Here is a 23830-nt window from a genome sequence, read left to right on the forward strand (position 1 = left end):
AATATTACCCACATTAGCCTTATTTATATGCACAGTGCTACAAAGGCATAATAATTAAGGTAATTTAGGTCAGATAAAACCACCACCTTAGAATTCTATACAAGGTAACTGCTCACAACCAATTGGGGACACCCCCCCCAAAAGTTAAAACTGCCGCCAAAATTCATTCCAATAATAGTGTACATTATGGTACATTATTGTAATTATGGTACATCCTTACAGTAGACTTCTATACAGCCTTGAAATAATAAATATCTGGATCAAGCTATATTGACATGAAAAATTTTTAGTCAACAAAACGTATCAGAAAATACTAAGGATACAATGTATAGGAGTCTAATGTGAGAAAAAAATTAAGTTTAAAAGAAATGTAACACAACTGGGGAAATTTTACTTTCTGAACTTCTTTTTGAAAAAATAATTTAAAAAATAGTCATTTCCACATAGGAAAATAAAAGGCTGAATTCGGTATCCACCGACACCAGGTCATCTCACCCCCAACCTCCTTTTACACACAGGCCTGAGACGTCGGTTTATTATAGTAGTGAAGCAGAGCTTTGGAATTTGATGTACTTGCACAGTCCAGACCTTTCCAAACCTGTTTGGTCATTTGTACAATTTCGTTGAACCTAAGTTAGGGTATGAAGACAGAACACTGCACTCAGTATCTGCCACATGAATACAAAATAGATTTTATAATTTTTAAGGTAAATAATAATAATATACCTAAAACCGTTTTTAAAAGGGAAAGTTAAAAGTGACTATAACATGTGCTATTAAATGTATCCCTTCAGTCCTTAAACTACAGATCCAAGACTTTGGTTCCTTTAAACTTAAGTCTTGGGAGTTTTTCTGAGGAAAAATTGCCCTCCTTTTTAAAATCTCCAACTGTTACTTTTAGTGGTCAAAAAAAAAAAAAATTATAAAGTGTCAATTAACAACTGTCTAGGATTGTTACTAGTTTTCTTAATATTAACTGAAATTTCTCATAATTTCTTCTTGGTGGAACTATATAGCTTCTTAAATAAGACATTAAATAAAATTAAATCTAATTTCTATTAAAAAATACTTTCCTAATTTAAAACTTTTCTGATTGTATGAAAGTATAGTTACATGGAAACTTACCCCAGAGATGAATTTATCTTGATATTTTGCCTTCAGAAATACCTATGTAAAATACATGTATACATTATACACTGTATGTGTTTACACTGTATGCAACATGTTTATTACCTCATTATTGAACATTTATCGGTGAGCATTTTCTCATGTTATTCAATGACTGACTGTTTTATTCTCTGGACATAGAATAATTTATTCAACCCATCACTCTGAAAGTTAAATCTTGCAGTTTTCCAAGTTTAGTTATTTTAAGTAATTTGGTGTGATGGGCATTCTGGTATACAAATTTGTATAGCCCCATTTTCTTAGGCTAAGTTCCTAGAAGTATAAAGATACATGTATACATTTTCGTAAGTGTTTTTTGTGGGTAGGGGCCAATGGCTAGTTTCATCATTTACTATTTTAGCGATACAGCTGCCCTCTCTCATTTTCTACTCCCCTGCCAACACCAACACACACATCCCTTCAACCTACTTATAGGTTCATTAAGGGTTTCACAGTTTTGGTCACTGCTTTCTAAATAGTTACCCTAACAGTTCTTTACAGTGTTATTACTTTTATAGTATATTATTACTGTAAAATATCAAATCATCACAACCCAACCACCCAATTTTCTTTTGACCCATCTTTTGTTCATAACTGGGATCTTAACAGGTGAAGAAATTGAAGTTTTTTATTTTCAATTTCAAGACATGCCCAACTACCAAAGTAGCCCCAAACTCCTTATCTTCCATACTTTTATTTCCCTGTATATACTAATTCAGAACTAATGCCCAACACTATCAAAAGAATTTTTAATTATGAACAGTATATTTTAAGTAACGCAGAAATTCCCATTACCTAACCCATTTCTCAAAGGGTAGCATACAGGCCATTTAAAATCAATCAGACTGACCTGGCAATTATTTCTAAAGGGACTTCCAGAGCCCAGAATCTGCATTACAACCAGCTCCCCAGTTTTCCTTAGACCCCCCAACTTTTGAGCATTCCTGCTCTGAGCTTGACAGTTCATAACCAGTATTAAACATTTGCTAAAACTTGAATACATCCCAGGGACCTTATGACCTATAAAATTAAACATGACCACAGGTCACTCCAAAGCCAGACACTGCAGGAATATCCCAATTATCTTACATGCTGCCTAAGGAAGGTCTTGTCTTATGGGAGTCCCAGCTGCTTGACTTCAGCAATGCCAATAGAGCTTTCAAAGCTAAATAAGTCACATGACAGTTCAACACAGAAGAATCCACAATGCAGAAACCCTTCTTGGCACTGGGCTCCTTATTGCTCACTAGATTTCACATCTAGAGACCAGCAACAAGAAAAAAAATATTTAATTTCTAGTAGGCAAGTCAATTTTCCTCTCACAAACCCAAAGATGGCTAAAAGCCTTTAAAAACAAAACAAAAAAAACAGATAAAAGCCCATTAAGAAGAAATTCCCAGGCACTCATTTTATCTATAATAAATAGTACAGGATATGGAATGCTTAGGCCATAAGCTCAATTTTAAGACTTTATGCTTGTAACAGAGCCTGGCCTATTCTGTATATTCCAATGTGTCAAAAATCAACTGTAACAATAAGACAACAATTTACATAAACAACAGGAGTCTAGAATATTTGGTTGGAATAAATTTATTTCATCTGTCTGTAAACAAGGTGTTTAATAGTTATGGCATTTTTTTAAATGCATATTAAATCAGATGAGTTAGACTGTATCCCAGATGTAACAAAGTGCAGGGAAAGAAATGGACAAATCAGCAACAAGATTTGTTTTTAAATCTGTACATTATCCACAAGGCCCAAACAATAGAAGCAAATACTAGAATGTCCCTAAAGTAGTGCCATTCGAAAGAAACCTTTAATAGGTCAGTTAAAATCCATCTCACAATAGCAACAGTTCATTTTAACAATAGTATGGCACAGAACACATATGAAAAAAATTTATCACAAGACAGCCAAGTCCACAATAATGCAACTTCATATAAAAACTCAAGCTGCAAATAAAAATTGGTCCTATGAAGAACAAACTGGACACACTCCAGATGGTTATGTTGGGATACCTAATGTCCATAATGGCAGCCTTTTACAATTTTACTAAAGAATAGAGCTGGTGTGCAAAGAAAAAGAAACAAAAATCTGAGCTATTGCAATGATGGAATGTCCCTGGGGATTCGATCTGTATGGTTACTGTAAGGTCGTGGGAGGAAGTGCCTTTTGCTCTTGTTTTGCAGTTGCACTCTTCATATAGCTTATAGACAAAAGGTCTGTCTCTACTCAAGTGCAACAACAATACTAAAAGCAAACTACTGCAGCTTTCAATAGCTCATCAACAAAAGGGATATTACTTGGTTAAATAAACCAGGCAATGCATAAAAGATGGAAGCAAACCAAATACCTATGTGCAAAGGGAGAAGGGTGGGAAAAGAGGAGTGAAGGAAAGATGCATGCACTTTTTCCTCCCAACCATGCGCTACAAAAGAAAGACTAAATGAGCTAAGTAAATGCTCAAAGTGCTGAAAAGACATTGATCAAATTAGAGATTGTACAACCGGCACCTTGCTTAATATTAACTTATTTTAGTTATCAATATCCCATTAATTGCTAAGACAAAGTGATGCCCAACTTGGCATGCCCCCTCCCCCCGAATTTCAAGGTATCATGCAAATCATTATTGTGCTGCAATTATGTTGCCAGATAAGGGTTGGTTACATACAGTGGTTAACATACAAATGATCCATTGGGTAAACAGGAATCGCGACATTAGAAAATAGGTAAAGAAAAATTAGCTACCATCTACAGTCTGGTAGCACTGTGACCATAATTGGGGTGGTGATGAAGACAGTTGCTAGGTAGATGGGGAGAGGCTGCTTACACATCAGACCTCCTCAGGTATAAAGCGAGTTCATATGCTTTCTTGTTAAGTGTGCCTCCGTGGACACCTTCCTTTCCCATGACTATAACCAATGCTGGAGTACACAGGGAAACAAAACAAAAGTGAACAGAATTATTTAAGGGGGGGGAGGGCAGAAAGAAAGACACCTTTCCCCACCAACAGAGGGATACAAAGGAGACACAGGTTCATACCCCATCACCCTGCATTGCTAATAAAATTTCCAGAATTAAGACTCAAGCTTACAGCTAGGAAAGTTTAAGAGCAATTTTACCCTAATACTTAACAGTCTGCCTAGCAGCTAGAACCCAGAGTCTCTCAAGTATTTTGCCATTGAGTATGCCTTCTTATTCAATCCGCCTCCATGGACCCCTTCTTTTCCCATTACAAAGACCAAGACTGAAAGAGAAAGAAGAAAAGTGTTTCAAAAGAAGTGTTAATCAAGAGAGTCACATAAGTTTTAGCAGACAGAACCCCGATTAATAAGTTAACATTAAGTTAGTTTTCCGTGAACTGTCAGGCACTGAAGTCATCTAGGTCTCCAAAAAGGAGAACTTTCAAACTAGTAATACGCTAAAAACACTGTTAACTGCATCTTGGAAGTCCAATCAGTGCAGCTCCAGTGCTCTATAAAAATACTTTTACACTAAGAAAAAAAAATGTGTGATCATTTATATTCTATTTTAGGGCAAAAAACTTCTAGTTAGTATGGCAAATTATCAGAACGGCCCCCAAAATGTAAACTTACAAAACTCAGGTGATTATTTACAAAATTCTCCCCAACTTTAACAGGCTTCATTAAATACAAACCATTAAGTCTTACCACTGAGACTCAATGTGTCTATTACTTCCAGAGGAAAACCAAAACCAAATTTTAAATAGCATTTTCAAAGCCATTCAGAAAAGACCAAGTAAAAAATACTTAAGCTTGTGCTTACTGATATGCTCATTATGCTTTGCTTTTGAGTTGAAAATCCTAGAACAGGTTTACTATTTCCAACAACAGGTTCTTCTATGATGCAATTCAGAGGTCTATCGCCAAAATACATGCAGAAGTCAGATTTTATACTTGCTACCACTAGATGTCAGTAGTGCTGTAGAGTATAAAAATCTTATTCTGGTTTTATGTCACATGGTTAATACTTCTTTTTAACGTATTTATCTGAAGTCAACTAATGTTTAGAGATTTGTCTACTACTTCAGTTATCTAATTTTCCTACAGAAAGATACTTTAAGTGTCAACTCACACGAAAACAAGAGTAACCTTTAGGATAATCACAAGGAGTTGGTAGAACCACTGGGGCAAATAATAGCTACTCAGAGTAGCTTCAAGTTCATTCACATGGTAGATTTGGTTTTAAAATCAGCTGTGCCAATTCTATCTGAGGCTACACAGCCCTCTTAATTTACAAAATATTTACACAGGTTAATACATTTAAATGTATTTGTAAATCAACTACATGTCATAGTAAACCTCAATTTTGGAAGTTTTTTCCAAAAACGTAGTGAGACATAGTGAAACAAGAATTTCTGCAACGTTGAAAACAGTCAGGAAGCACCAGAACTTCTGGATCAAGTGTATGAATGAAATATAATTTCCTACTTTTCAAATTTAAATCAGACACGCTCTGTCTTTGAAAATATTCTAGTAAATAGGCAGCTTACTACAAAACCTCATTCTAATTATTTTGCTCTTCCCGAGCAATGTTTCAAATAGAAACATGAGCAAATGTTCATTTTTCCTTTTTTATGCTGAGCAGTGAATAATTAAAATGCAAGAAAAGAAAGAGATGCAAAGGTGAAAGACTAAAAAGCACTGAAGTAACCAAACAATATGAACAGTTTAACAATCTGGATGTGCCGTAAGATTATCATTCGACATGTGAAACAGTTTAAAAGGCAAATTTGGATTTTCAGTTTACTAAAGCTGAAACTGAAGAGTTGATGTGAATGTTCTATTTTAGAGTAAAGTCAGGATCTCAGAGGCTGAGCTGTATATGCAGCTGCTGTAGAGTAGGTAAGTCTAAAAGCAAGGGAGTGCCTCCCTTCAGTGCTGGGCAGTTCACAAAAACCACCTTAATAGCCATTATGGACTAACACTTTTATTCAAAATGTTAAGGAAACTGCTTAATAAGTTGTAGCGTGCAAATTTTAACCAAAAGAGTACTGTGCTTACCTCTACCAGCTCTGCCGACAGCAACGTTGTATGTTGGCTCCCCACCTTGACTCTTTGTCCGGATGTCCATTGTGCAGTCACCATCGACGTATAGGCTATCTCTGATCACTGAGCACTTCTTTGCGCCAAGAGTCAAACCGTTGGTAAAGAAACCTTCCCGGTCTTTTCCTACAATCATATCTATTTCTACTGGCTGCCCCCGCCAATGGGAAAAAAGAAAAAAAAAAAAAAAAAGAAAAGAAAAAAAAAAACATGAAATTGTAATCAATTCCTTTTAGGCCTCCATTTGGTGGAAAAACTTTGCCAAGGTTGTACTACTACTATACTACAAGACATTCACATCTCACTAATGTAAAATCAAGTTTGTCTTTTCTAAAGAATTACTTAATCCTATAGGACTACATGTTTTGTAACAGTTAAATTTCACAGTTAACAGCGTACCAACTAAAGACCAGTCGATGCAAAGAGAATCTATGTAACTGGCAGCTGACACCAGATAAACTGTAAACTTGAGATTTATAAACTGTTTCAAAGTCAGATGGTACCTAAAATAGTTATGTAATGGTAAAAATTCACCTATAAACTTTTAACAACTGCCTGTCAATCATATTCAGTCACATTACAGTTATGCTGCATCAAACTTAAAAGTTGCTTGGAAGCCTCTTGAAAAAATGCCCCTGCATAACAGACCTTCCTACTCTGCTTTAAATGACTTGAAATATCCCCGCTCCCCACCCCCCCCCCCCATAGTATGAACTTCAAACCTTGGACCTCAGCGCATTGACAAATTCATATTTCCCTCTTTATTTTTCTAACCACTCTCCTTTTCCTCTGCAACTTCCCTTCCCCTCCCACCTCAGTAATCAGTTTTCTTGCTGGGCAAATGCAAAGAGGATTTTGCTGGTAGCACTGCAGTAGGTAATGGTTTTAAAAAAGAGAGAGAAAATGGAGGGAGACTGGGAAAGAAACTGAGGTAGCCACCAGAACCGGAAAGGAGAAAACGTGCATGCTAACATTCCATGAATAAGAAGGAAGGCGTCGCCCCCATCAGAACTGCAGAGTCATAGCAGGCCCCAGCCATTTCCAAGCACACTCCCGCAATCTTCCCAGCCAGGCAGCGGGAACTCACACACAAAGACAAGAGGACTGCAGAAAAAAAGTTGATCACCAGACAGATGGCAATTCTCCATGAGAACTGTGGTCCACTGCGGTTATAGGAGACCTTAGAGTATTAGCATCAAGGACGGAGTTCTACCCAGATCTTGAACCATGTTAAGTAGTACAGAATAATTAGCAGCACCCATAATAGGGAGCCTGAATTTTTGCGTTTGAGGGGAGGGGAGCGTGGAGCTAAGAAATTAAGGGAATACCCCTGTATTTGTCACAACCGTCACAATTTTAAAAAGACCCTTGTGCGGAAAGAGGCAAAACAATAAAGCAGCACTGGAGGTTTAGTAACATTTCCCAAACATGTGGCAACCAAGTCAAAGCCATCAAGTCACAAGAAAACCAGGCACTGTGAAGCATAATCTGCATTAGTTCCTTTACTACCTTCACTAAAGAGGGAGGGACTTGGAGAAGTGAAGTGTCCCCTCGGCCTTCACAGATTATTGAAAGCCCCATAAAGCCCCCCCCCCTTTTTTTAGAGCTATGTTGCGTAATTGGGGATAACGGTGTATCAATGAATCTCCATAGGAGGAGGAGAGAAATCAATGGCAGTTCGCCATCTTGGAGAATTAAAAAAAAAAAAAAAAATCCTATGGAACCAGAGCTGAAGTCGAGATTCACGAATCCACCTACGCTGTCGGCGTACATTTCTCTCAAGCCCCAGAGGCCTGGACACCGGCAAACCTACGCAAAGTCGCTGCGAGGATCCCGAGGGCCGGGCAGCCGCCGCCTCCCACAGCCCGCGGCGCGGGCGGCGCGCTGTCCGCGGAGCAAGGGGCAGCCCGGCTGCCGGAGGACCCCCGCCCGGGCCCCGCGCGCTCCGGCCCCGCATCTCCAGCCCCCGCTTCCACCCCGGAACGTGCAAAGCAAACCTCAGGGCTTGCAAGGGACCAAAGAGAGCCGCACGAGGGGAAAAAAGCCGCCCCCCCCCCGCCCCAACCGGTGCGCGCCCCCTCCCCCAGCTTCACGGACAGGCACTGGGAACGCAGGGGGCGCCTAAGCAGTCAGGGAGCCCGGGAGCCGGGAAGCCAGGCCGCCGCCCCCGCCGGTCAGCGCAGCCCCGGGAGAGGGGGCGTCCCCGGGCCTCGGCCTCCCCGCCCGCCCGGCAGCCGCATCCTCGGCGCCGGCCGCCCACCACACCTGCCGGCGCGGCCGTCCGTGGCCCCACAGCCGGCCGGCCCCGCTCGGGTCCGGGAATGGGAACGGGAACCCGGACCGCCACCGGTCCTCACCGTAATGCTCTGGAAGACGCCCCCGGCCGTGGCTGCCCAGACGTATTTGGCGTCGCAGTAGCCGACAATGGCGGCCTCCTGGCAGCAGCCATCGCACATCAGGTTATCCACGTAGCTCTGCCAACCGGCCATCTTCGAGCCCTTCGCACTGCAGCGGGGACGGCGAGGAGCAGCAGGCGCAGCGGCGGCGGCAGCGGGCGGCGGCGGCGCGGGGGGAGGCGGGGCGGGGGCGGGGAGGAGGCGGCTCTGCGCAGGCACCGACCGCCCCCCTCCCCGAGGAGCTGCGGAGGGAGGACGCGGGGACGACGGTGAGGGACAAGCCGCGGAGCGCGCCCGGCCTGCCTGCCCGCCCGCCCGCAGCCGCGGGGCCGACTAACCAGCGGCGGGAGGCTGCGGAGCGGCAGTGCCGGCGACGACGGTGTCCGCGGCCGCTGCTCCTCACCGCGGCACCTTTCAGTCCTCCGCGGCCACGGCGGGGCTGGCGTGCGCGCGCTCGTGCGTGCGATCCTTCCGCGGCGCCCCGACTCGAAGGGTCCCGGGAAGGGAGGGGGAGGCTGAGGCGGGGGCGCGGAGGGATACCGCTCCGGGACAATCACGGCCGCCACGTGCGGCGGTGAGGTCGGGATGCTGTGGGGTCGCTGGCGGTGATGCCGTAGGCCCGCGGAGAGGGCGGCTCCTCCGTCGCGTTCGGCACCTCAGGGACAGGGGCGTCTGGGACGCCTCCAGTTCCCGCTGCTGGGCCACGATGCGCCTGTCTTCTGCGTCCGGTGGCTGGGGATGCGGAATTTTGAGCTCGGTGTTGGATTGCGGAGTTGCCCTGGTGATGGGATGTGGAGTGTTTACTCCTGTTCGTGTTGGGGGTGGCAGTGGCAAGGTCGCCCACGCTCGTCTCGGGCGTCCTCAATAGGATCCTCTTCCTTGGAGCCCCCTGCCCTTTGGCCATACTGGCAGCCGCGCGGGCGCGCCCCGGCAACCTGAAATCTGAGCTGCCGTTTGTGGCTTTCACGAACATTTCTGAGCTTTGCCAGTCTTTCATTGTTGCCGCTTTGGGGGTACCAGGGCCTCACATTCTGTGGATTCTTTGACAGTAAGAACTCCCTTAAGGCTGCTAATCACGTGTGGGTAAATTGCTCGTAAATTCCGAACAAGTAGCGACCTATGTAAACTATTGGTTAACTGGGAAAGTTATTGGTGGGTCAAAGAAATCGCTGAAAATAGAATTTAAAAACTCTAAGAAAGGGTTCCCTGGATGAATATGGTAATATTTTTGCTATCCAAGGGTAAAATAATTGCAGCGCCCAGATCTAAGAATAGGTTGTGTTTACAAGGTAGAGTCCCAGTGATTCTCTCATCTCTTTAGTAACCTCTGGGTGCTTTGACTGAACGAGGAATTAGGAGACGCCTTATAATAATTTTAATTTCAGGTGGACAAAAACGATCTGCCAATCGAGGCAAAGAAGAAAGCTCATTTAAGACGTTGAAAAGTGGATTTTCAAATTTAAGGTTAACGCATAAGGGCACGATTTGTGGACACAGCTGTAGCTCATGAAAGAAGACAAAAGTGTTGCTAAGCAATCTAATTGATTCTTAAGTTTTGTATTTTTACTGCTGAAATCCCCTACCGCAAGGGAAGGGGTGGGGGATGGGGGTTGAGAAGCACAGTAGGAGAATCCCCACGTGAGGAACGTATCAGTTTGAGACCATTGTATCTTCTCATGTTCTGATGATACAGAATACCTGTGTGGTCTAAAATGTGTGCCAAATTGTTTTATTTTTGCAGGTGTGCTCCCACCTGATTTAGTTACACTTACTGCTTTACTACTTTGCCTCTTTGTGGTGGTTATTGATGGTTTTAATACTTCAATCTTAGCCATTTATCACCTCAGAAGTTAATGATACAGTGTGCTGATAGCACTGATCTGGTCACTTTGTGAGAATTCATCAAGCTGTACAGTTGTGATTTGTGCTCTTAGTATGCATGTTATAATTCAATAAATTTAAACAGTAAAGGTGAGAAAATAAAATAACTTGAAGTATATTGAAATTGAGTTATTTATTCTACTCTGAAGCTTTTTTCTGAGATATCATTTCTAGAATATTATAGCAAGGGGTTAGAAATAACTACATTCCATTTTTATTCTTTTATTCTTGTCTTTAAACAGGAAAGGGATTAGACCAACTGAATTTTCTGGATATTCAAATCTCAAAAGATTCTAAAAAGATTCTCAAACACATCTATTGGGTAAAACATTCATAAGAATTTAGAATTTCTGGGGTCCCTGGTTGGTCTTAGTTGATTAAGCATCCAACTCTTGGTTTCAGCTCAGGTCATGATCTCACAGTTAGGGGGGTTGAGCCCCACTTCGGGCTCTGCACTGACAGTGCAGGGCCTGCTTGGGATTCTCTCTCCTGCTCTCTCTATCCCTCTCCCAAGCACGCACACTCTGTCTCAAAATGAATAAACTTTAAAAAAAGAATTTAGAATTTCTGTTATTTTTCCATATTTTAAAAAATTTACTACACCTTAAAATTACTGTTTTACTTTTTCAACATAGTGCTATTACTTTCCCAGAACTGCATACAGTAAAATCTATGAAAAACTTATTTTATGTAATAGACTGAGGTTTTACAGTTTAGGTTTTTAAATAATATGTTCAAAGAGAGTCTATTTACTATCTGTTTTAAGTACAGACAGTCCTTATTATGGCTCAACTTAATGTTTTCAACTGTATTGTGGCAGGTAATCCATAGGCATTTAGCAGAAACTGTACTTCAGAGTTTGAATTTTGATCTTTCCCCAGGTTAGCAGTATACAGTGTGATACTTGTGATGCTGGGGCAGTCAGTCAACAGTCAGCTCCCAGTCAGTCCCGTGATCACAAGAGAAAACAACTGATACACTTGCAACCATTCTGTTTTTCACTTTCAGTATTCAATAAATTACAGGAAGTATTCAATACTTCATTATAAAATAGACTGTGTGTTAGATGATTTTGCCCAACTGTTGGTTAATGTAAATGTTCTGAGCACATTTAAGGTCGCTAGGTTGAGCTATGACATGTGTAAGATCATACGTATATTAGGTATATTAAATGCATTGCTGATTTAAGATATTTCCAGTTTGCCATGAGTTTATCAGGATATAATCCCACTGTAAATTGAGGAAGATCTATACTATAATAAAATAATTTTGTACCTATTTTCTTTAGAACCAGCTTCCTAGCATGTTGCCTTATTTCCTATTTGTACACCACGATCTGTTACAATTTCATATAAGTTGCTTACCACAACGTTATATCAAAAGATACAAGTATAGGAAGAACACTGAGTTTTAGGAATAGCAATATGTTAAGTCCATAGGAGTATCAATCTAAAAAACAAAGAATGAATTAACAATTTGTATCATTCTCTACTTTTTTTTTTTTCAGGGTAACAGTGATAATAGCAATGTCTGGGCAGAAGCAGAGAAAAATCTTAGCTCTTGTTGATACAGATATCCAGAATTAACAAACAGTGGTAGCATATTTAAATTAAGAGTGAGTTATGCATTCTTTCCAAAATGTTTAAATTCTTATTTAGGAAAACAGAAACTATGTAATAAATCAGATCCCTTGATGTATCAGTCAAGGAGTGTCTGAGATTTTTAAGTCCATGAGTAAATTATTTGACATTTTCCCAAAAGCACAAACAAGGAGTTAAGTTGTGTTAAAATGTACTTAACCTGTTAAACATTGGTGTAGGCTAAAACTATATAATTTCCCCAAATATAGTAAAACCATAATTATCTAAGCCTACCCCAAGCCCTCAATTAGCTAAAATTTTCACATCCATATTTAGTTTTTGAAAAAAGTGTTTTAGTTGTAAAAATAATTATAAAATAATTAACAAAACTTAGAAAATGGAGAAAAACCACCCTTAATCCCACAATACATGTTTTCTTTTGAATATATTCACTCATTGTTCTATTTATGATTTTTATAGTAAAGAACACAGTACCTACAATTCTAGATTTCTTCATTTTATCTTGAAATTCTATGAAATTTTGCTTTTAATAGCTTGAGGTTATTTAATTGGATACATACAACTTAAAATTGTTATATTTTCATTTTGATACATTTAACCATTGCATTAAGTAGTGGCCCTCTTTATCACCAATAATGCTTTTTGTCTTAATTTTTTATTTTGTCAAATATTAAGGTAACTGTTCCTGCTCTCTTTTTATTAATGTTTATCTGGTCTTTTCTCTCTCCCTCCCCCTTCCCTGTCCCCTCCCCTTTCTTTTCCTCACCACCCCCCCAACCTCCCGTTCCCTATTCAACCCACACCCCACCACCCCCCTTCCCTGTCCTTAAATTTTAGATGTCTCTTGTAAACTTTACATAGCTGGATTTTGGCTTTTTGTCTAATAGGCAATATTTTAATTTTTCATTCAATTTATATGTTCAATTTCTATTCTTCTAGTGTTACCCTCAAAATTCTTCTAGTGTTACCATGCATATTTAATAGAACAAAGTTTTAAGTTAAATAATATCTTAAACCCTCCCTCCAGGCAACCTAAGGGCCTTAGAATGCTTTAAATCTGGTCACTCCTTTTCAGGCTGTTATTTTACACAGATGTTTGTTTATTCATACGTATTCACAGTTGACCCTTGAACACGTGGGTTTGAACTGCATGGACCTACTTATACATGGGGTTTTTTTTTATAGTACAGTACTCTCTTCCTTATGATTTGAATCAGTAACGATTCCAGTCAACAGTAGTCTATTAGTAGTTAAGTTTTGGGGGAGTCAAAAGTTATATATGAATTTTTTACTGCATGAGGGGTATGTGCCCCTAACCCCTGTGTTGTTCAAGGTCAACTGTATACATATACATTTGCTATCCTAACTTACCATTCCTTCTTATGTCTCAGACCATCATTCTATTATCCTTCTTCCTGAAGTAAATCTTTAGAAGTTCTTTTAATGGAAGTTTCTTGGTAAATTCTTTTTGTTTATCCCCAAATGCCTTTATATCACTTTCATTCTTAAAAAATAGATTGGATTTACAATGCAAGACTGACACTTTCAAAACATGGCATTCATTCTGGCTTTCACCATTGCTGGTTGTACTTTTATGAATGATCTGTTCTTTCTCTGGCTACTTTTGGAATATTTTTGCTGTTCTTCAGGTTCACTATGATGTATCTATATCTGAGTTTCTTTTACTCTGCTTGGTAAGATAGACTTATGTCCATGATCCCTTCCGGAAAATTCTCAGTCATTATCTCTTCAATTATTCCTTTTCCTCAGTTCTCTCTCATCTTTGGGTTCAGAGTGTTTCCTGTTCCTTTTCTGTTCTCTGTTATCTCTTAGCTTCTTTCATCTCTTCCATCTTCTCTCTGTGCTGCATTCTGGGTAATTTCTTCAGCCACATGCTCCAGTTCACACTTCAGCTCTGTTTCATTTGTTGTTAAACCCCTACACACTGAGGTTTTTGTTTCTAAAAATCTATTTGCCATTTTTAGAAGTTCCATTTTATTGTTACCCAGATCTTTCTCATTCCTGATGGTCTCTAATTGCTTGCCTATCTTTGTGGTTCCACACTTTATTTCTTTAAACATCTCTTACCTAGTTATTTTATACTCTCTGTATCTAACAATCCCAATATCTAAATAAGTTGTATGTTTTTATCTCTCTCACCTGTGGTGGTTTGCCTCCTGTATCTTTGGTGATTTTAGAGGTTGTGAATTCATATTTCCTTGATCTTAACATGTGGGAATTCTGATGGCTTAAATTGAGGACACTTTCTTTCAAAGAGGATTTGCATCTGCTGCCATGTGCTCAGGAGTTGTAGCAACCTGGGGCCACTTTAACCCTTTCTATGGTGTCCCCTAAATGCAGGAGTATCTGATTCACCTCACACACAGCTGCTGTGGGCATTTGCACTCAGATCAACCCCATCTCTCTAGTGTGCATGTAGACCCTTGCTCTAGTTTCTGCACAAGATTTATTTCTCTTTATTTGGTGGGAAGAGGGGTCTCTGAAGAGACTTCTAATTTCTGAGAGCCTACCAAAACATCAAAAAATGTTTTTGATACAGCATCGAGTTGTTTTGCAGGAGGATTTCCCCTATGATATCTAGTTCACCATGATACCCAGAAGCAGAAGTCGTAACCACAATTTTGCACCTTCTGTGTTTTATTCAATAACTATGAGTATCAGGCTTGGGTACTGGTTGGTGCTGTTTACTGAGACAAGTAACATTAACAAGATGAACAACGGGAGAAAAATGTTAAGCTTAGTTGACTTTTCAGTACTTGTGAGACATCTAAGTGACAATGTTGCATGGCAGTTACATGTACAGCTCTGTAGTTCTGAATTTAGGGTAACACTTCAAAAATGAATAGAAGAAGAGGAGTGTATAATGAAAACAGAATTAGTGGCTAGAAAAGTTGGGTGGGGAATCAGGAGCCAGCTAGGTCGTAAATGCCCAAGGAAGAGACCTTTCCCAAATGGTAGGAATGGTTGCAGAATAGCAAATAATACTAAAAAGGCGAATAGGATTGAAAGGTGTTCATTGAATTAGCAACAGAGAGGCTGTTTTAGAAATGGACAAATATAGATTTAGGTGAATTATAGGGAAGCGAACCAAATTGCAATGAGTAAAGGAAAAAATGGAAGGCAAGAGAGCTGAGACCTTCAGTCAATAATTTTGGTAGTGAAAGAAAATAAAGAATTAGCCAAAGGAAACATATGGGTAGAGGAGAGGGTGGTGGTTGTTATTGTTTTAATTGGAGAGTCTGAAACATGAAAAAATGCTAATGGGATGGCACTAGTAGAGAAGGAGATGTTACAGATATGAGAGAAGGAAGATAAAAAATACCTCAAGGCTTTGAAACAGTTTTTAAAAAATGACCTGGAATCTAAAGCATGGTTAGATAGAATTGCCCTCTGACAAAAGATGGGGTACTTTCACTCTAACAGCAGTATACGATTGTGACTTTCTCTTCTTTTTACTGCAGTATACTACACACACAGAAAAGTTAACTAATCATATATACCTTGGTGAATTTTCACAAAGTAAACTTGCCCAGTTAACCAGCATCCAGATCAAGAAATAGGATCAGTATCCCACAGGTCCTCTTCTTGCCTGTTTTAAGTCACTACTCTCCTGTCAGAATTTTAACTACTTTTCTGACTTCTTAGAAGTCATAGGACAATTTTGGCTATTTTTGAACTTTATGTAAGTGGACTCACGCAGTAGGTCCTTTCCCATGGCTTTGTCTGGCTTCTTTTGCTTAAACATGTTTGTCCAAATCATCCATAGTGTTGCCTGCCTGTAATTGTAGTTTGCTCATTCTCATTGCTGTATAGTATTCCATCATGTGACGCTACCATGATTTATTAATCCATTCTACTCTTGGTGCATATTTTGTTAATTTTAGGATTTTGCTATTATGAATATAAACATGTTTGTGCATGTGTTTCGGTGAGCAGAGATAAGCATATACTTAGGAAGGGGATTGCTAGTTTATAGGTTTGGGTTTAGTAGATACTAACAAATAACATTGCAAAGAGATACCATTTTATCCTGGCACCAGCAGTGTATGAGGGTTTCAGTTGCTCCCTTTGGCCTTTCTAAGTATAAACATTTTGCTGGGTTTGTGATAGTAATTTATTATGGATTTAATTTGCATACTCCCCATGACAAAGGTGAGCATGTTTTTCATGTTTGTTACTCATTTGGACACTTTTTTTGTGTGTAGCATTTGTGCAAATCTTTTGCCATATATTTGTTTGTGTTGACTCTGCAGTAGTCCATCAAGTGGGTGTATCATGAATTGTCCTTTCTTATTGGAAAAATCAAGTAAGGTGAGAAACAATGAAAAAAATTGTAGTTATGATCTGTGTGTGTTGGAGAACTTTCAAAGGAAATGGATAAATACATTTTGGAAAAATGTCTAACAGCAACATTTAAAATATAAAGTATGGCACTTAACTCAATTAATCAATGTGCTAGACACTGCCAGTTTGCCAACCCACTATTTACTGTTCTTCCTTGCTAACGGAATCATAAATTTGCTTGGGGGTGGGTGTAACAAATCTAACTTAAAAAACTCCAAAATGCCCTTCCAGCTAGGATGATCATCTAACTCACTGGCCAATGAGCTGAAACAGAAGTTATTTCATGGAAAGCTACTTTTTTCTCTGAGATACACACACACACACACACACACACACACACACACACACACACACATATATATATTTCCCCATAATATATAATATATATAATTTCCCCATATTTTATCACATATATAATTATATACATATATACACACATATATATAAAATAACACACACACATACACACAACTTTCTGCCCTTAACCTGTCCTCCCCTTTATCCAGATTGTGGAGACAAACAGCCATTTGTGACTGTGCTGGGGATGGTAGAGCAGGTGGGGAGAAGGGACCTGGTTTCTCAAGTGGCTTCATCAGCCTTGTACTACCCCAGACTCCTATTACAGTGGATAAAAAACCTCCTTATTTGGTTAAGCTATTATAATCAGCTTCTGTTAAGTGCAACCAAAGCCTGTACTAACTAGAACCATCTATTATTGTACTCCATCTCAGGTCCCCAAGCATTCTGACTTACCCACTGTTGTTTTTCCATAATGAGTTAAACATGTGGGGAAATGTTTTATATTTATTACATCCCTGTTGTAATAATGACTGAATTGGCCATATCACAGAAAATTGCCCCACTGGTTTTGTTGTAGTAATATATTAAATAGTGCCTTGGGGTTTTAAGAATTTCATATACCTTCCTAAATGTGTCAGTAGCTGATAGAGAATTCCCTATGAGTTTTGACTCATTTTCTCTGATTTACCAGATGCAGAAAGAGGATTCTGGCATCATATTGGAGCATTTCATTCCAAGAAAGTTACACTTGAATTTGAGAGGTTTGTTGTAGAATTCCAAGGGAAAGGGCCCAAAGCCTGTAAAAACACTGGTTGTCTTGTTATCTCCTATATGAGAGAAATGTAGGCATTCCATCAGAACACCCCTAAAGAGATAACACATCTAATTTTTCTTGATCTCAGTCCCAGAAGGCAAGCATGAAATTTAATTAAAGTAGTCTTCCAAAAATATATTAAAATGAGGCTTAAACATTTTTTTGTTGTTGTTTCCTCTAATAAAGCTCAGATTCCACTTTTAGGGAAAACTGTTTCTGGGACCACCTGCATTACCAGTTTAGGCTTACCCAGACTCATGATATGAATGGGTGAACTTTCATCAAGAGACCAACAGCAGAACAAAAGCATTTAAAAAATGGAGACTAGGATAATTATACCAACTCTAGGTGAAAAATGAGTGATTTTAGAGGTGAAAAAATAAACAAGACTGATAATGAAGGTAGTATTCAGAACTGTTAATGATTGGAATTCCAAATAACATCTAGGGCAGTTAAAGAGGAACACTCCCAATACTATTTATTCCTTTATGTTGTAGAGACAGACTCATTTAGTGAACACTTCTGTGGCTCTATTTTTAAGATCTCTTTAACACAATTGTATTTAATTTCAACAATTTATTTGCTAGCAATTCTTCTTAATGATTACTACATATTCCTTGTAATATTAATCTTTTTCAAATCATGTAACAAGTACTGAGCTCTTGCTATAGTTGTACATATCAGTACATGCTAAGAGTATAAAAGAAGGTTCCTGCCCTCTCTTTTAAAGTCTAGGCAAGGAAGAAGTTAGCAATATGGACTGGATGGAGAACATGTAAGAGACAAGTAAGAGTAGGATTACATGCCATTCGATCACAAAATTAGACAGTAAGCACTCTACAAGGGCAGAGATGGAAAAAATTAGTGGAGGTTAGAGTTATAAGAAAGTAATAAAAGGGTGTTTCATAGAAAACGTTCAATTACTATTAAATCTTAAAAAATGGGGAGGATCGAGGTTTGATTTTCAAATACATGGACAAAACATAAGCTATAGATTTCCCCTCCTACTAGAAAAAGTAGCCAAGAGAATAAGGTATTTGCTAAGCATATATCTATCAAAGTATTCATTCAGAATATATAAATTATAAGCCGATAAGAATAAGAGTGACAACCTGTAAGAAAAATGAGCAAAGACTTGAATATTCATTTTATAAAAGAGGTTCCCAAGGCCAAATAATGGCAGAAGAAGGTGTTTAACTTCATTAGTACCAGGAAAAGGCAAATAAAACCACAATGCACCTTTTTACACCTATTAGGATCACTATTATAAAACAAAACAAAACAAAAACAGAAAAGAAGCATTGGTGACAAGGTGGAGAAATTGGAACCCCTGTGCACTGTTGGTGGGAAGGTAAAATGGTGCACCCATTAGAGAAAGCAGTGTGGTAGTTCCCCAAAAAATTAAAAATAGAGTGGTGCCTGGGTGGCTCAGTCAGTGGAACATCAGACTCTTGATTTTGACTCAGGTCATGATCTCATGGTTTGTGAGACTGAGCCCCAAGTTGGGTTCCATGCTGTTAGCACATATTCTCTCTCTCTTGCCCCTCCCCCACTCATGCTAATGGGCTCTCTCTTTCTCTCAAAATAAATAAACAAGCTGAAAAAAAAAATATATATATATATAATCATCATGTGATTCAGGAATTTCACTTCTGGATATATACCACAACAAATTAAAAGCTGATATTTATACAACCATGAACTTGAAACTGATATTTGTACACCCATTTGCATAGCAGCATTCCCAATAACCAAAATGTGGAAGTAACTCAAGTGTCCACCGATGAATGAATGTATAAACAAACTGTGATATATACATACAATGGAATATTACTCAGCCTTAAAAAGGAAGGAAATGCTAACATATCTTGCAAAATGAAGAACCTTGAGGATATTACACTAAGTGAAAGAAGCCAGTTGCTAAAGGACAAATAATATATGATTCCACTTAGATGAGGTGCCTAGAGTAGTCAGATTCATAGAGACAAAAAGCAGGAAAATGGTTGACTGGGGATGGAGGAGGGGAAATGGGGAGTTACTGTTTCATGGGTTTCAGAGTTTCAGTTTTGTAAAATTTTAAGAGTTTTATGGATGGATGTTGGTGATTATAGCACAATACTGTGAACATATTTAATACCACTGACCTGTACACTGAAACAAGGTTAAGATGGCAAATTTTATGTTCTGTGTATTTTACCTTTATTAAAAAAAACCCCACAATGTAATACCACTGCATGCCCATCAGAGTGCCAAAAAATGAAAGAAAATACCAAGGATTGTAAGAACCATACAAACATTGCAATTAGGAGTGTAAAATAGTACAATCACCTCTTGGCGCTGTTTGCAGTGTCTACTAAAACTGAACTACAAACCTTGAGACCCCACAATTCCACTCCTAGGTATATATCCAGGTGAAAATGCTTACATGTCTCCCCTCAAAAGACTACAAGAATGTCCACAGCACAATAATAATAGCTCCCAACTGGAAACTACCCAAATGCCTACCAGTGGAATGGATGAACAAATTATGCTATGTTCACATAGTGGAGCATTACACAGCAATGAGAATGAACAAAACTATAGCTATTTTCAACAATATGGATGAACTTCTTAAAAAGTTAAGCAAAAGACACCAAAGTATTTCCTTTTGGGGTGGATCATTTGAAGAGTGCCCCAGAGTGCTGTTTTGTTCTTGTTTCTTGATCTGGTATGTTAACTCTGAAAATTCATCAAAGTATATACCTATGATTGGTACACTTCTGTATATTTGTCATACTTCAAAAGAAAAAAGTTTTTTTTTTTAACCTAATAAGTAGGGGTAAGTGTGTGTATGTGAGAATAGGGAGAGAATTGATAAACCGATTCTAAGATTTATATGGAAATGCAAAAGACTAAGAATAATCAAGATAATCTTGAAGAACAAAACTGGAGGATATTTACTATCGGTGATGAAGACTACAGTGTATGTGATATTGGCACAAGGATATACATAAAGGTCAATAGAACAGAATAAAGGCTCCAACCAAATATGGTCAATCGATTTTTCAACATAGTTGTCAAGGTGATTAAGTGAGCAGGGAGCAGGGTGGGGGAGATAGTCTTTTCGACAAATATTTCTGGAACAATTAAACATCTAAATGCAAAAATGAACCTCTACCCTTACATCTCACTCACTGCAAAAATGAACTTGAAATGGATCCTAAATATGAACGTAAGAGTTAAAAGTATAAAACTTACAGAAAAAAAAAGAGAAAAAATCTTTGTGACCTTGAATGAGGCAAAGAATTCTCAGAACACAAAAGGCATGAGCCATAAAAGAAAAAAAAAACGATAATTTGGACTTGATCAAAGTTTTAAGCTTCTGTTCTTTATAAATGGAACTCACATACACTGATAATGAAAATGCAAAGTAGTATAACCACTTTGGAAAACAAGTTGGCAGTTTCTTAAAATTGTATGTATGTATGTATGTATGTATGTGTTTATTAAATGTTTATTTTTGAGAAAGAGAGAGAATGAACGGGAGAAGGGCACAGAGAGATGGTGACAGATGATCTGAAGTAGGCTCTGTACTGACAGCTGAGAGTCTGAGGTGGGGCTCAGAGATCATGACCTGAGCCAAAGTCCAATGCTTAACTGATTGAGCCACCCAGGCACCCCAGTTTCTTAAAAAGTTAAACATGTACCTACCACATGACCCAGCTAGTCTACTCCTAGGTATTTATCCAAGAGAATTAAAAAATGTATGTCTACACAAAGATTTGCATTAAAATGTTCTTAGCAGCTTTATTTGTAATAGCTAAAACTAAAAAAAAAAAACCCTGAATGTCCACCAGTGGCATATGGATTAGCAAATTGTGATATATCCATATAATGGAATAGTATTCAGCAATAAAAGAGAACACATTTTTTTATATATCCAACAATGAATCTCAAAATCATTATGCTGAATAGAAGAAGCTAGACCAAAAAAAAAAAAAAAAAAAAAGAAAGAAATTTATTCTCTCATTGTTCTGGAAACCTGAAGTTCAAAATCAAGGTATCCTTAGGGCCATGGTCTCACTGAAGTCTTTACAGGAGAATGCTTCCTTGCCTCTTTAAGTTTCTGGTGACTACAGATGTTCCTTGGCTTATGGCTATATCACTCTAATCTCTGCCTCTGTCTTCACATGGCTTTCTCCTCTTTGTGCCTTTCCTCTATGTGTCTCTCATAAGGACACTTGTCATTGGATGTAAGGCCCACCCAGACAATCCAGGGTAAAAAACTTGAGATCCTTAACTACATCTGCAAAGACCCTTTTTTCAGATAAGGTTACATCCATAGCTTCAATGGTTAGAACGTGGACATGTCTTTATGAGGACACCAATCAACCCAGTACACACATACATAAAAATTGAATAAGTAATAAAATGTATTGTGGATAATGAGAGCCAGGTTTCTCACTGTCAAAGAAAGACATTACAAATAAGCAAGGGGGAAAGGCTAGAATGGACCCGATGGTACTGGATTAGAGTTCAGGTACTACATGAACTTATATTTACATTAACATGTATACAGTTAGAAGTAAATACAGGTATGTGTGTATACATGAGTTAGTATTCACACACATATTTCCGCCATTTTCCACTGAGAGAAGCTGGAAGCAGTGACACGGAGGCAGCTACAAGTACACCTAGCACCCAGATCTTGGCATCTAAATACCTTTCTCCAACAAACAAACAACAACAAAAGAACCAGTGCTCCTTGAAATGGTTGGCTCCAGGGGTAGAGCAGGGAAAATACAATATGAGCCTGGAGCATCTTACAGTGCCAAAAAGTAAGGAAGTACCCAGGAAAGACAAGGCTATAGAGACAAAAAGTGGGTTAGTGATTGCCTAGGCTGAGAGTGGTGGGGAATGACTGCAAATGTACATGAGGTTTCATTTTGGGGTGATGGAAATATTCAAAGGTTACTTTGTCCTAATTGTTGCACAATTCTGTAAATACACTAAAAATTGTATTGATATCACGTATACTCTGATATGATGTGATGGGCATGAAATTTCCTAGAATTAAATAATCTTAAATTTAATTTATTAAATTAAATTTTTATTTATTATAAATAAATTAAATTTAAAAAAATTAAAAAAAAATTAAAATAAATAATAAATATTTATTAAATTATTAATCTTAAAACAGGTAAATCTGATGGCATATAAATTATACCCTCAATAAAGCTGTTTAAGAAGAAGGTGCTAAAAAAAAAGAAGAAAAAAAGGACAGGGTATGTTAAAAGTACAAGAACCCTTTGAAAGAGGTTCCAATGGAACAATCTGAGCCCAAAAAATTAAATAATAACAGTGTTGTATTATAACCCTTAAAATAAAACTTTCTTGCCTCCCTACTGCTATAAATAAGTAAGGAGGGACAGATTTTCCTTATAGAAAAATTTCAAGTACTAAATGTAGAAGGAATGAGGGAAATAGAAAATTGAACCACAATAATAACTACTGTAAGCAAGATCTGGTGAATACTAGTAATAGTGGATGAAACTTTACAAGAAACAAGGTATTTGCCTAGCCTCAAAGTATCTTCCCCCAAATATTTATTTTTCCTCCAATATTTATTAACTTATTAATTCTTATGGTTTTAACATAAGACTGCAAAGTCTTTCATATTTCTTCCTCTAGGAGGTGGAGCTTAATTCTCTCCCCTTAAGTAGAGGCTAAACTTCATGACTTGCTTTTACTGAATAGAGTGGAAAGGGGAAAAACAGTAACTTCACAGTAGGGAAAACTGGCAAGACAGGACCTTAGAAGCTGGTCAAAGTTAATATCATCCATAAGTTATGTTTATATCATATATATATGATGTGATGCATATGAAATGTCCTAAAGCTGAACATGCCAATACCCTAGAATGTATCCATTCCATCCATAGGTATAGATCCAACAAAAGCATGTTCACATATTTTGCACCAAAAGACCTTTATAAGAGTCTCCACAGTAGCATTGTTATAATAGTTTAAATGCTCATCAATAGTAGAATAAATAGTTATATTTAAACAATGGAATACTATTCAGTAACCTTAATAAATGAAATATCGCTGCATACAACATTAGGGCTAAAATCTCACAAGATAATGTTTAATAAAAGAAGCTAGGCACAAAAGAATATATACCATATGATGTGATTATATAAAGTTGAAAAAATAGACAAAAATTAATCTATGGTATTATAATTCAATGTAGTGGTCAAGC

General features: G+C 38.3%; 1 protein-coding gene across 3 annotated transcripts; it reads right to left on the bottom strand.

The window, feature by feature from the left end:
* Nucleotides 1-106: 106 nt before the first annotated feature.
* PFN2 (profilin 2) lies at nt 107-9052 on the bottom strand. 3 transcript variants are annotated; one of them, XM_047874485.1, is made up of 4 exons: nt 8591-9052; nt 6192-6384; nt 1126-1167; nt 107-629 (listed from the first exon to the last, which is right to left on the bottom strand). In XM_047874485.1, exons 1-3 carry the CDS (start codon nt 8720-8722, stop codon nt 1139-1141), a joined length of 354 nt encoding a protein of 117 aa, XP_047730441.1. In that variant the 5' UTR covers nt 8723-9052; the 3' UTR covers nt 107-629; nt 1126-1138. The 3 variants fall into 3 exon arrangements, with proteins under 3 accessions (XP_047730441.1, XP_047730439.1, XP_047730440.1); XM_047874483.1 differs by lacking the exons at nt 107-629; nt 1126-1167 and adding an exon at nt 2750-4091 and having other exon boundaries at nt 8591-9046; XM_047874484.1 differs by lacking the exons at nt 107-629; nt 1126-1167 and adding an exon at nt 4042-4414 and having other exon boundaries at nt 8591-9050.
* Nucleotides 9053-23830: the final 14778 nt, after the last annotated feature.

The sequence above is a fragment of the Prionailurus viverrinus genome, chromosome C2, assembly GCF_022837055.1.
Source record: "Prionailurus viverrinus isolate Anna chromosome C2, UM_Priviv_1.0, whole genome shotgun sequence".
NCBI lineage: Eukaryota > Metazoa > Chordata > Mammalia > Carnivora > Felidae > Prionailurus > Prionailurus viverrinus.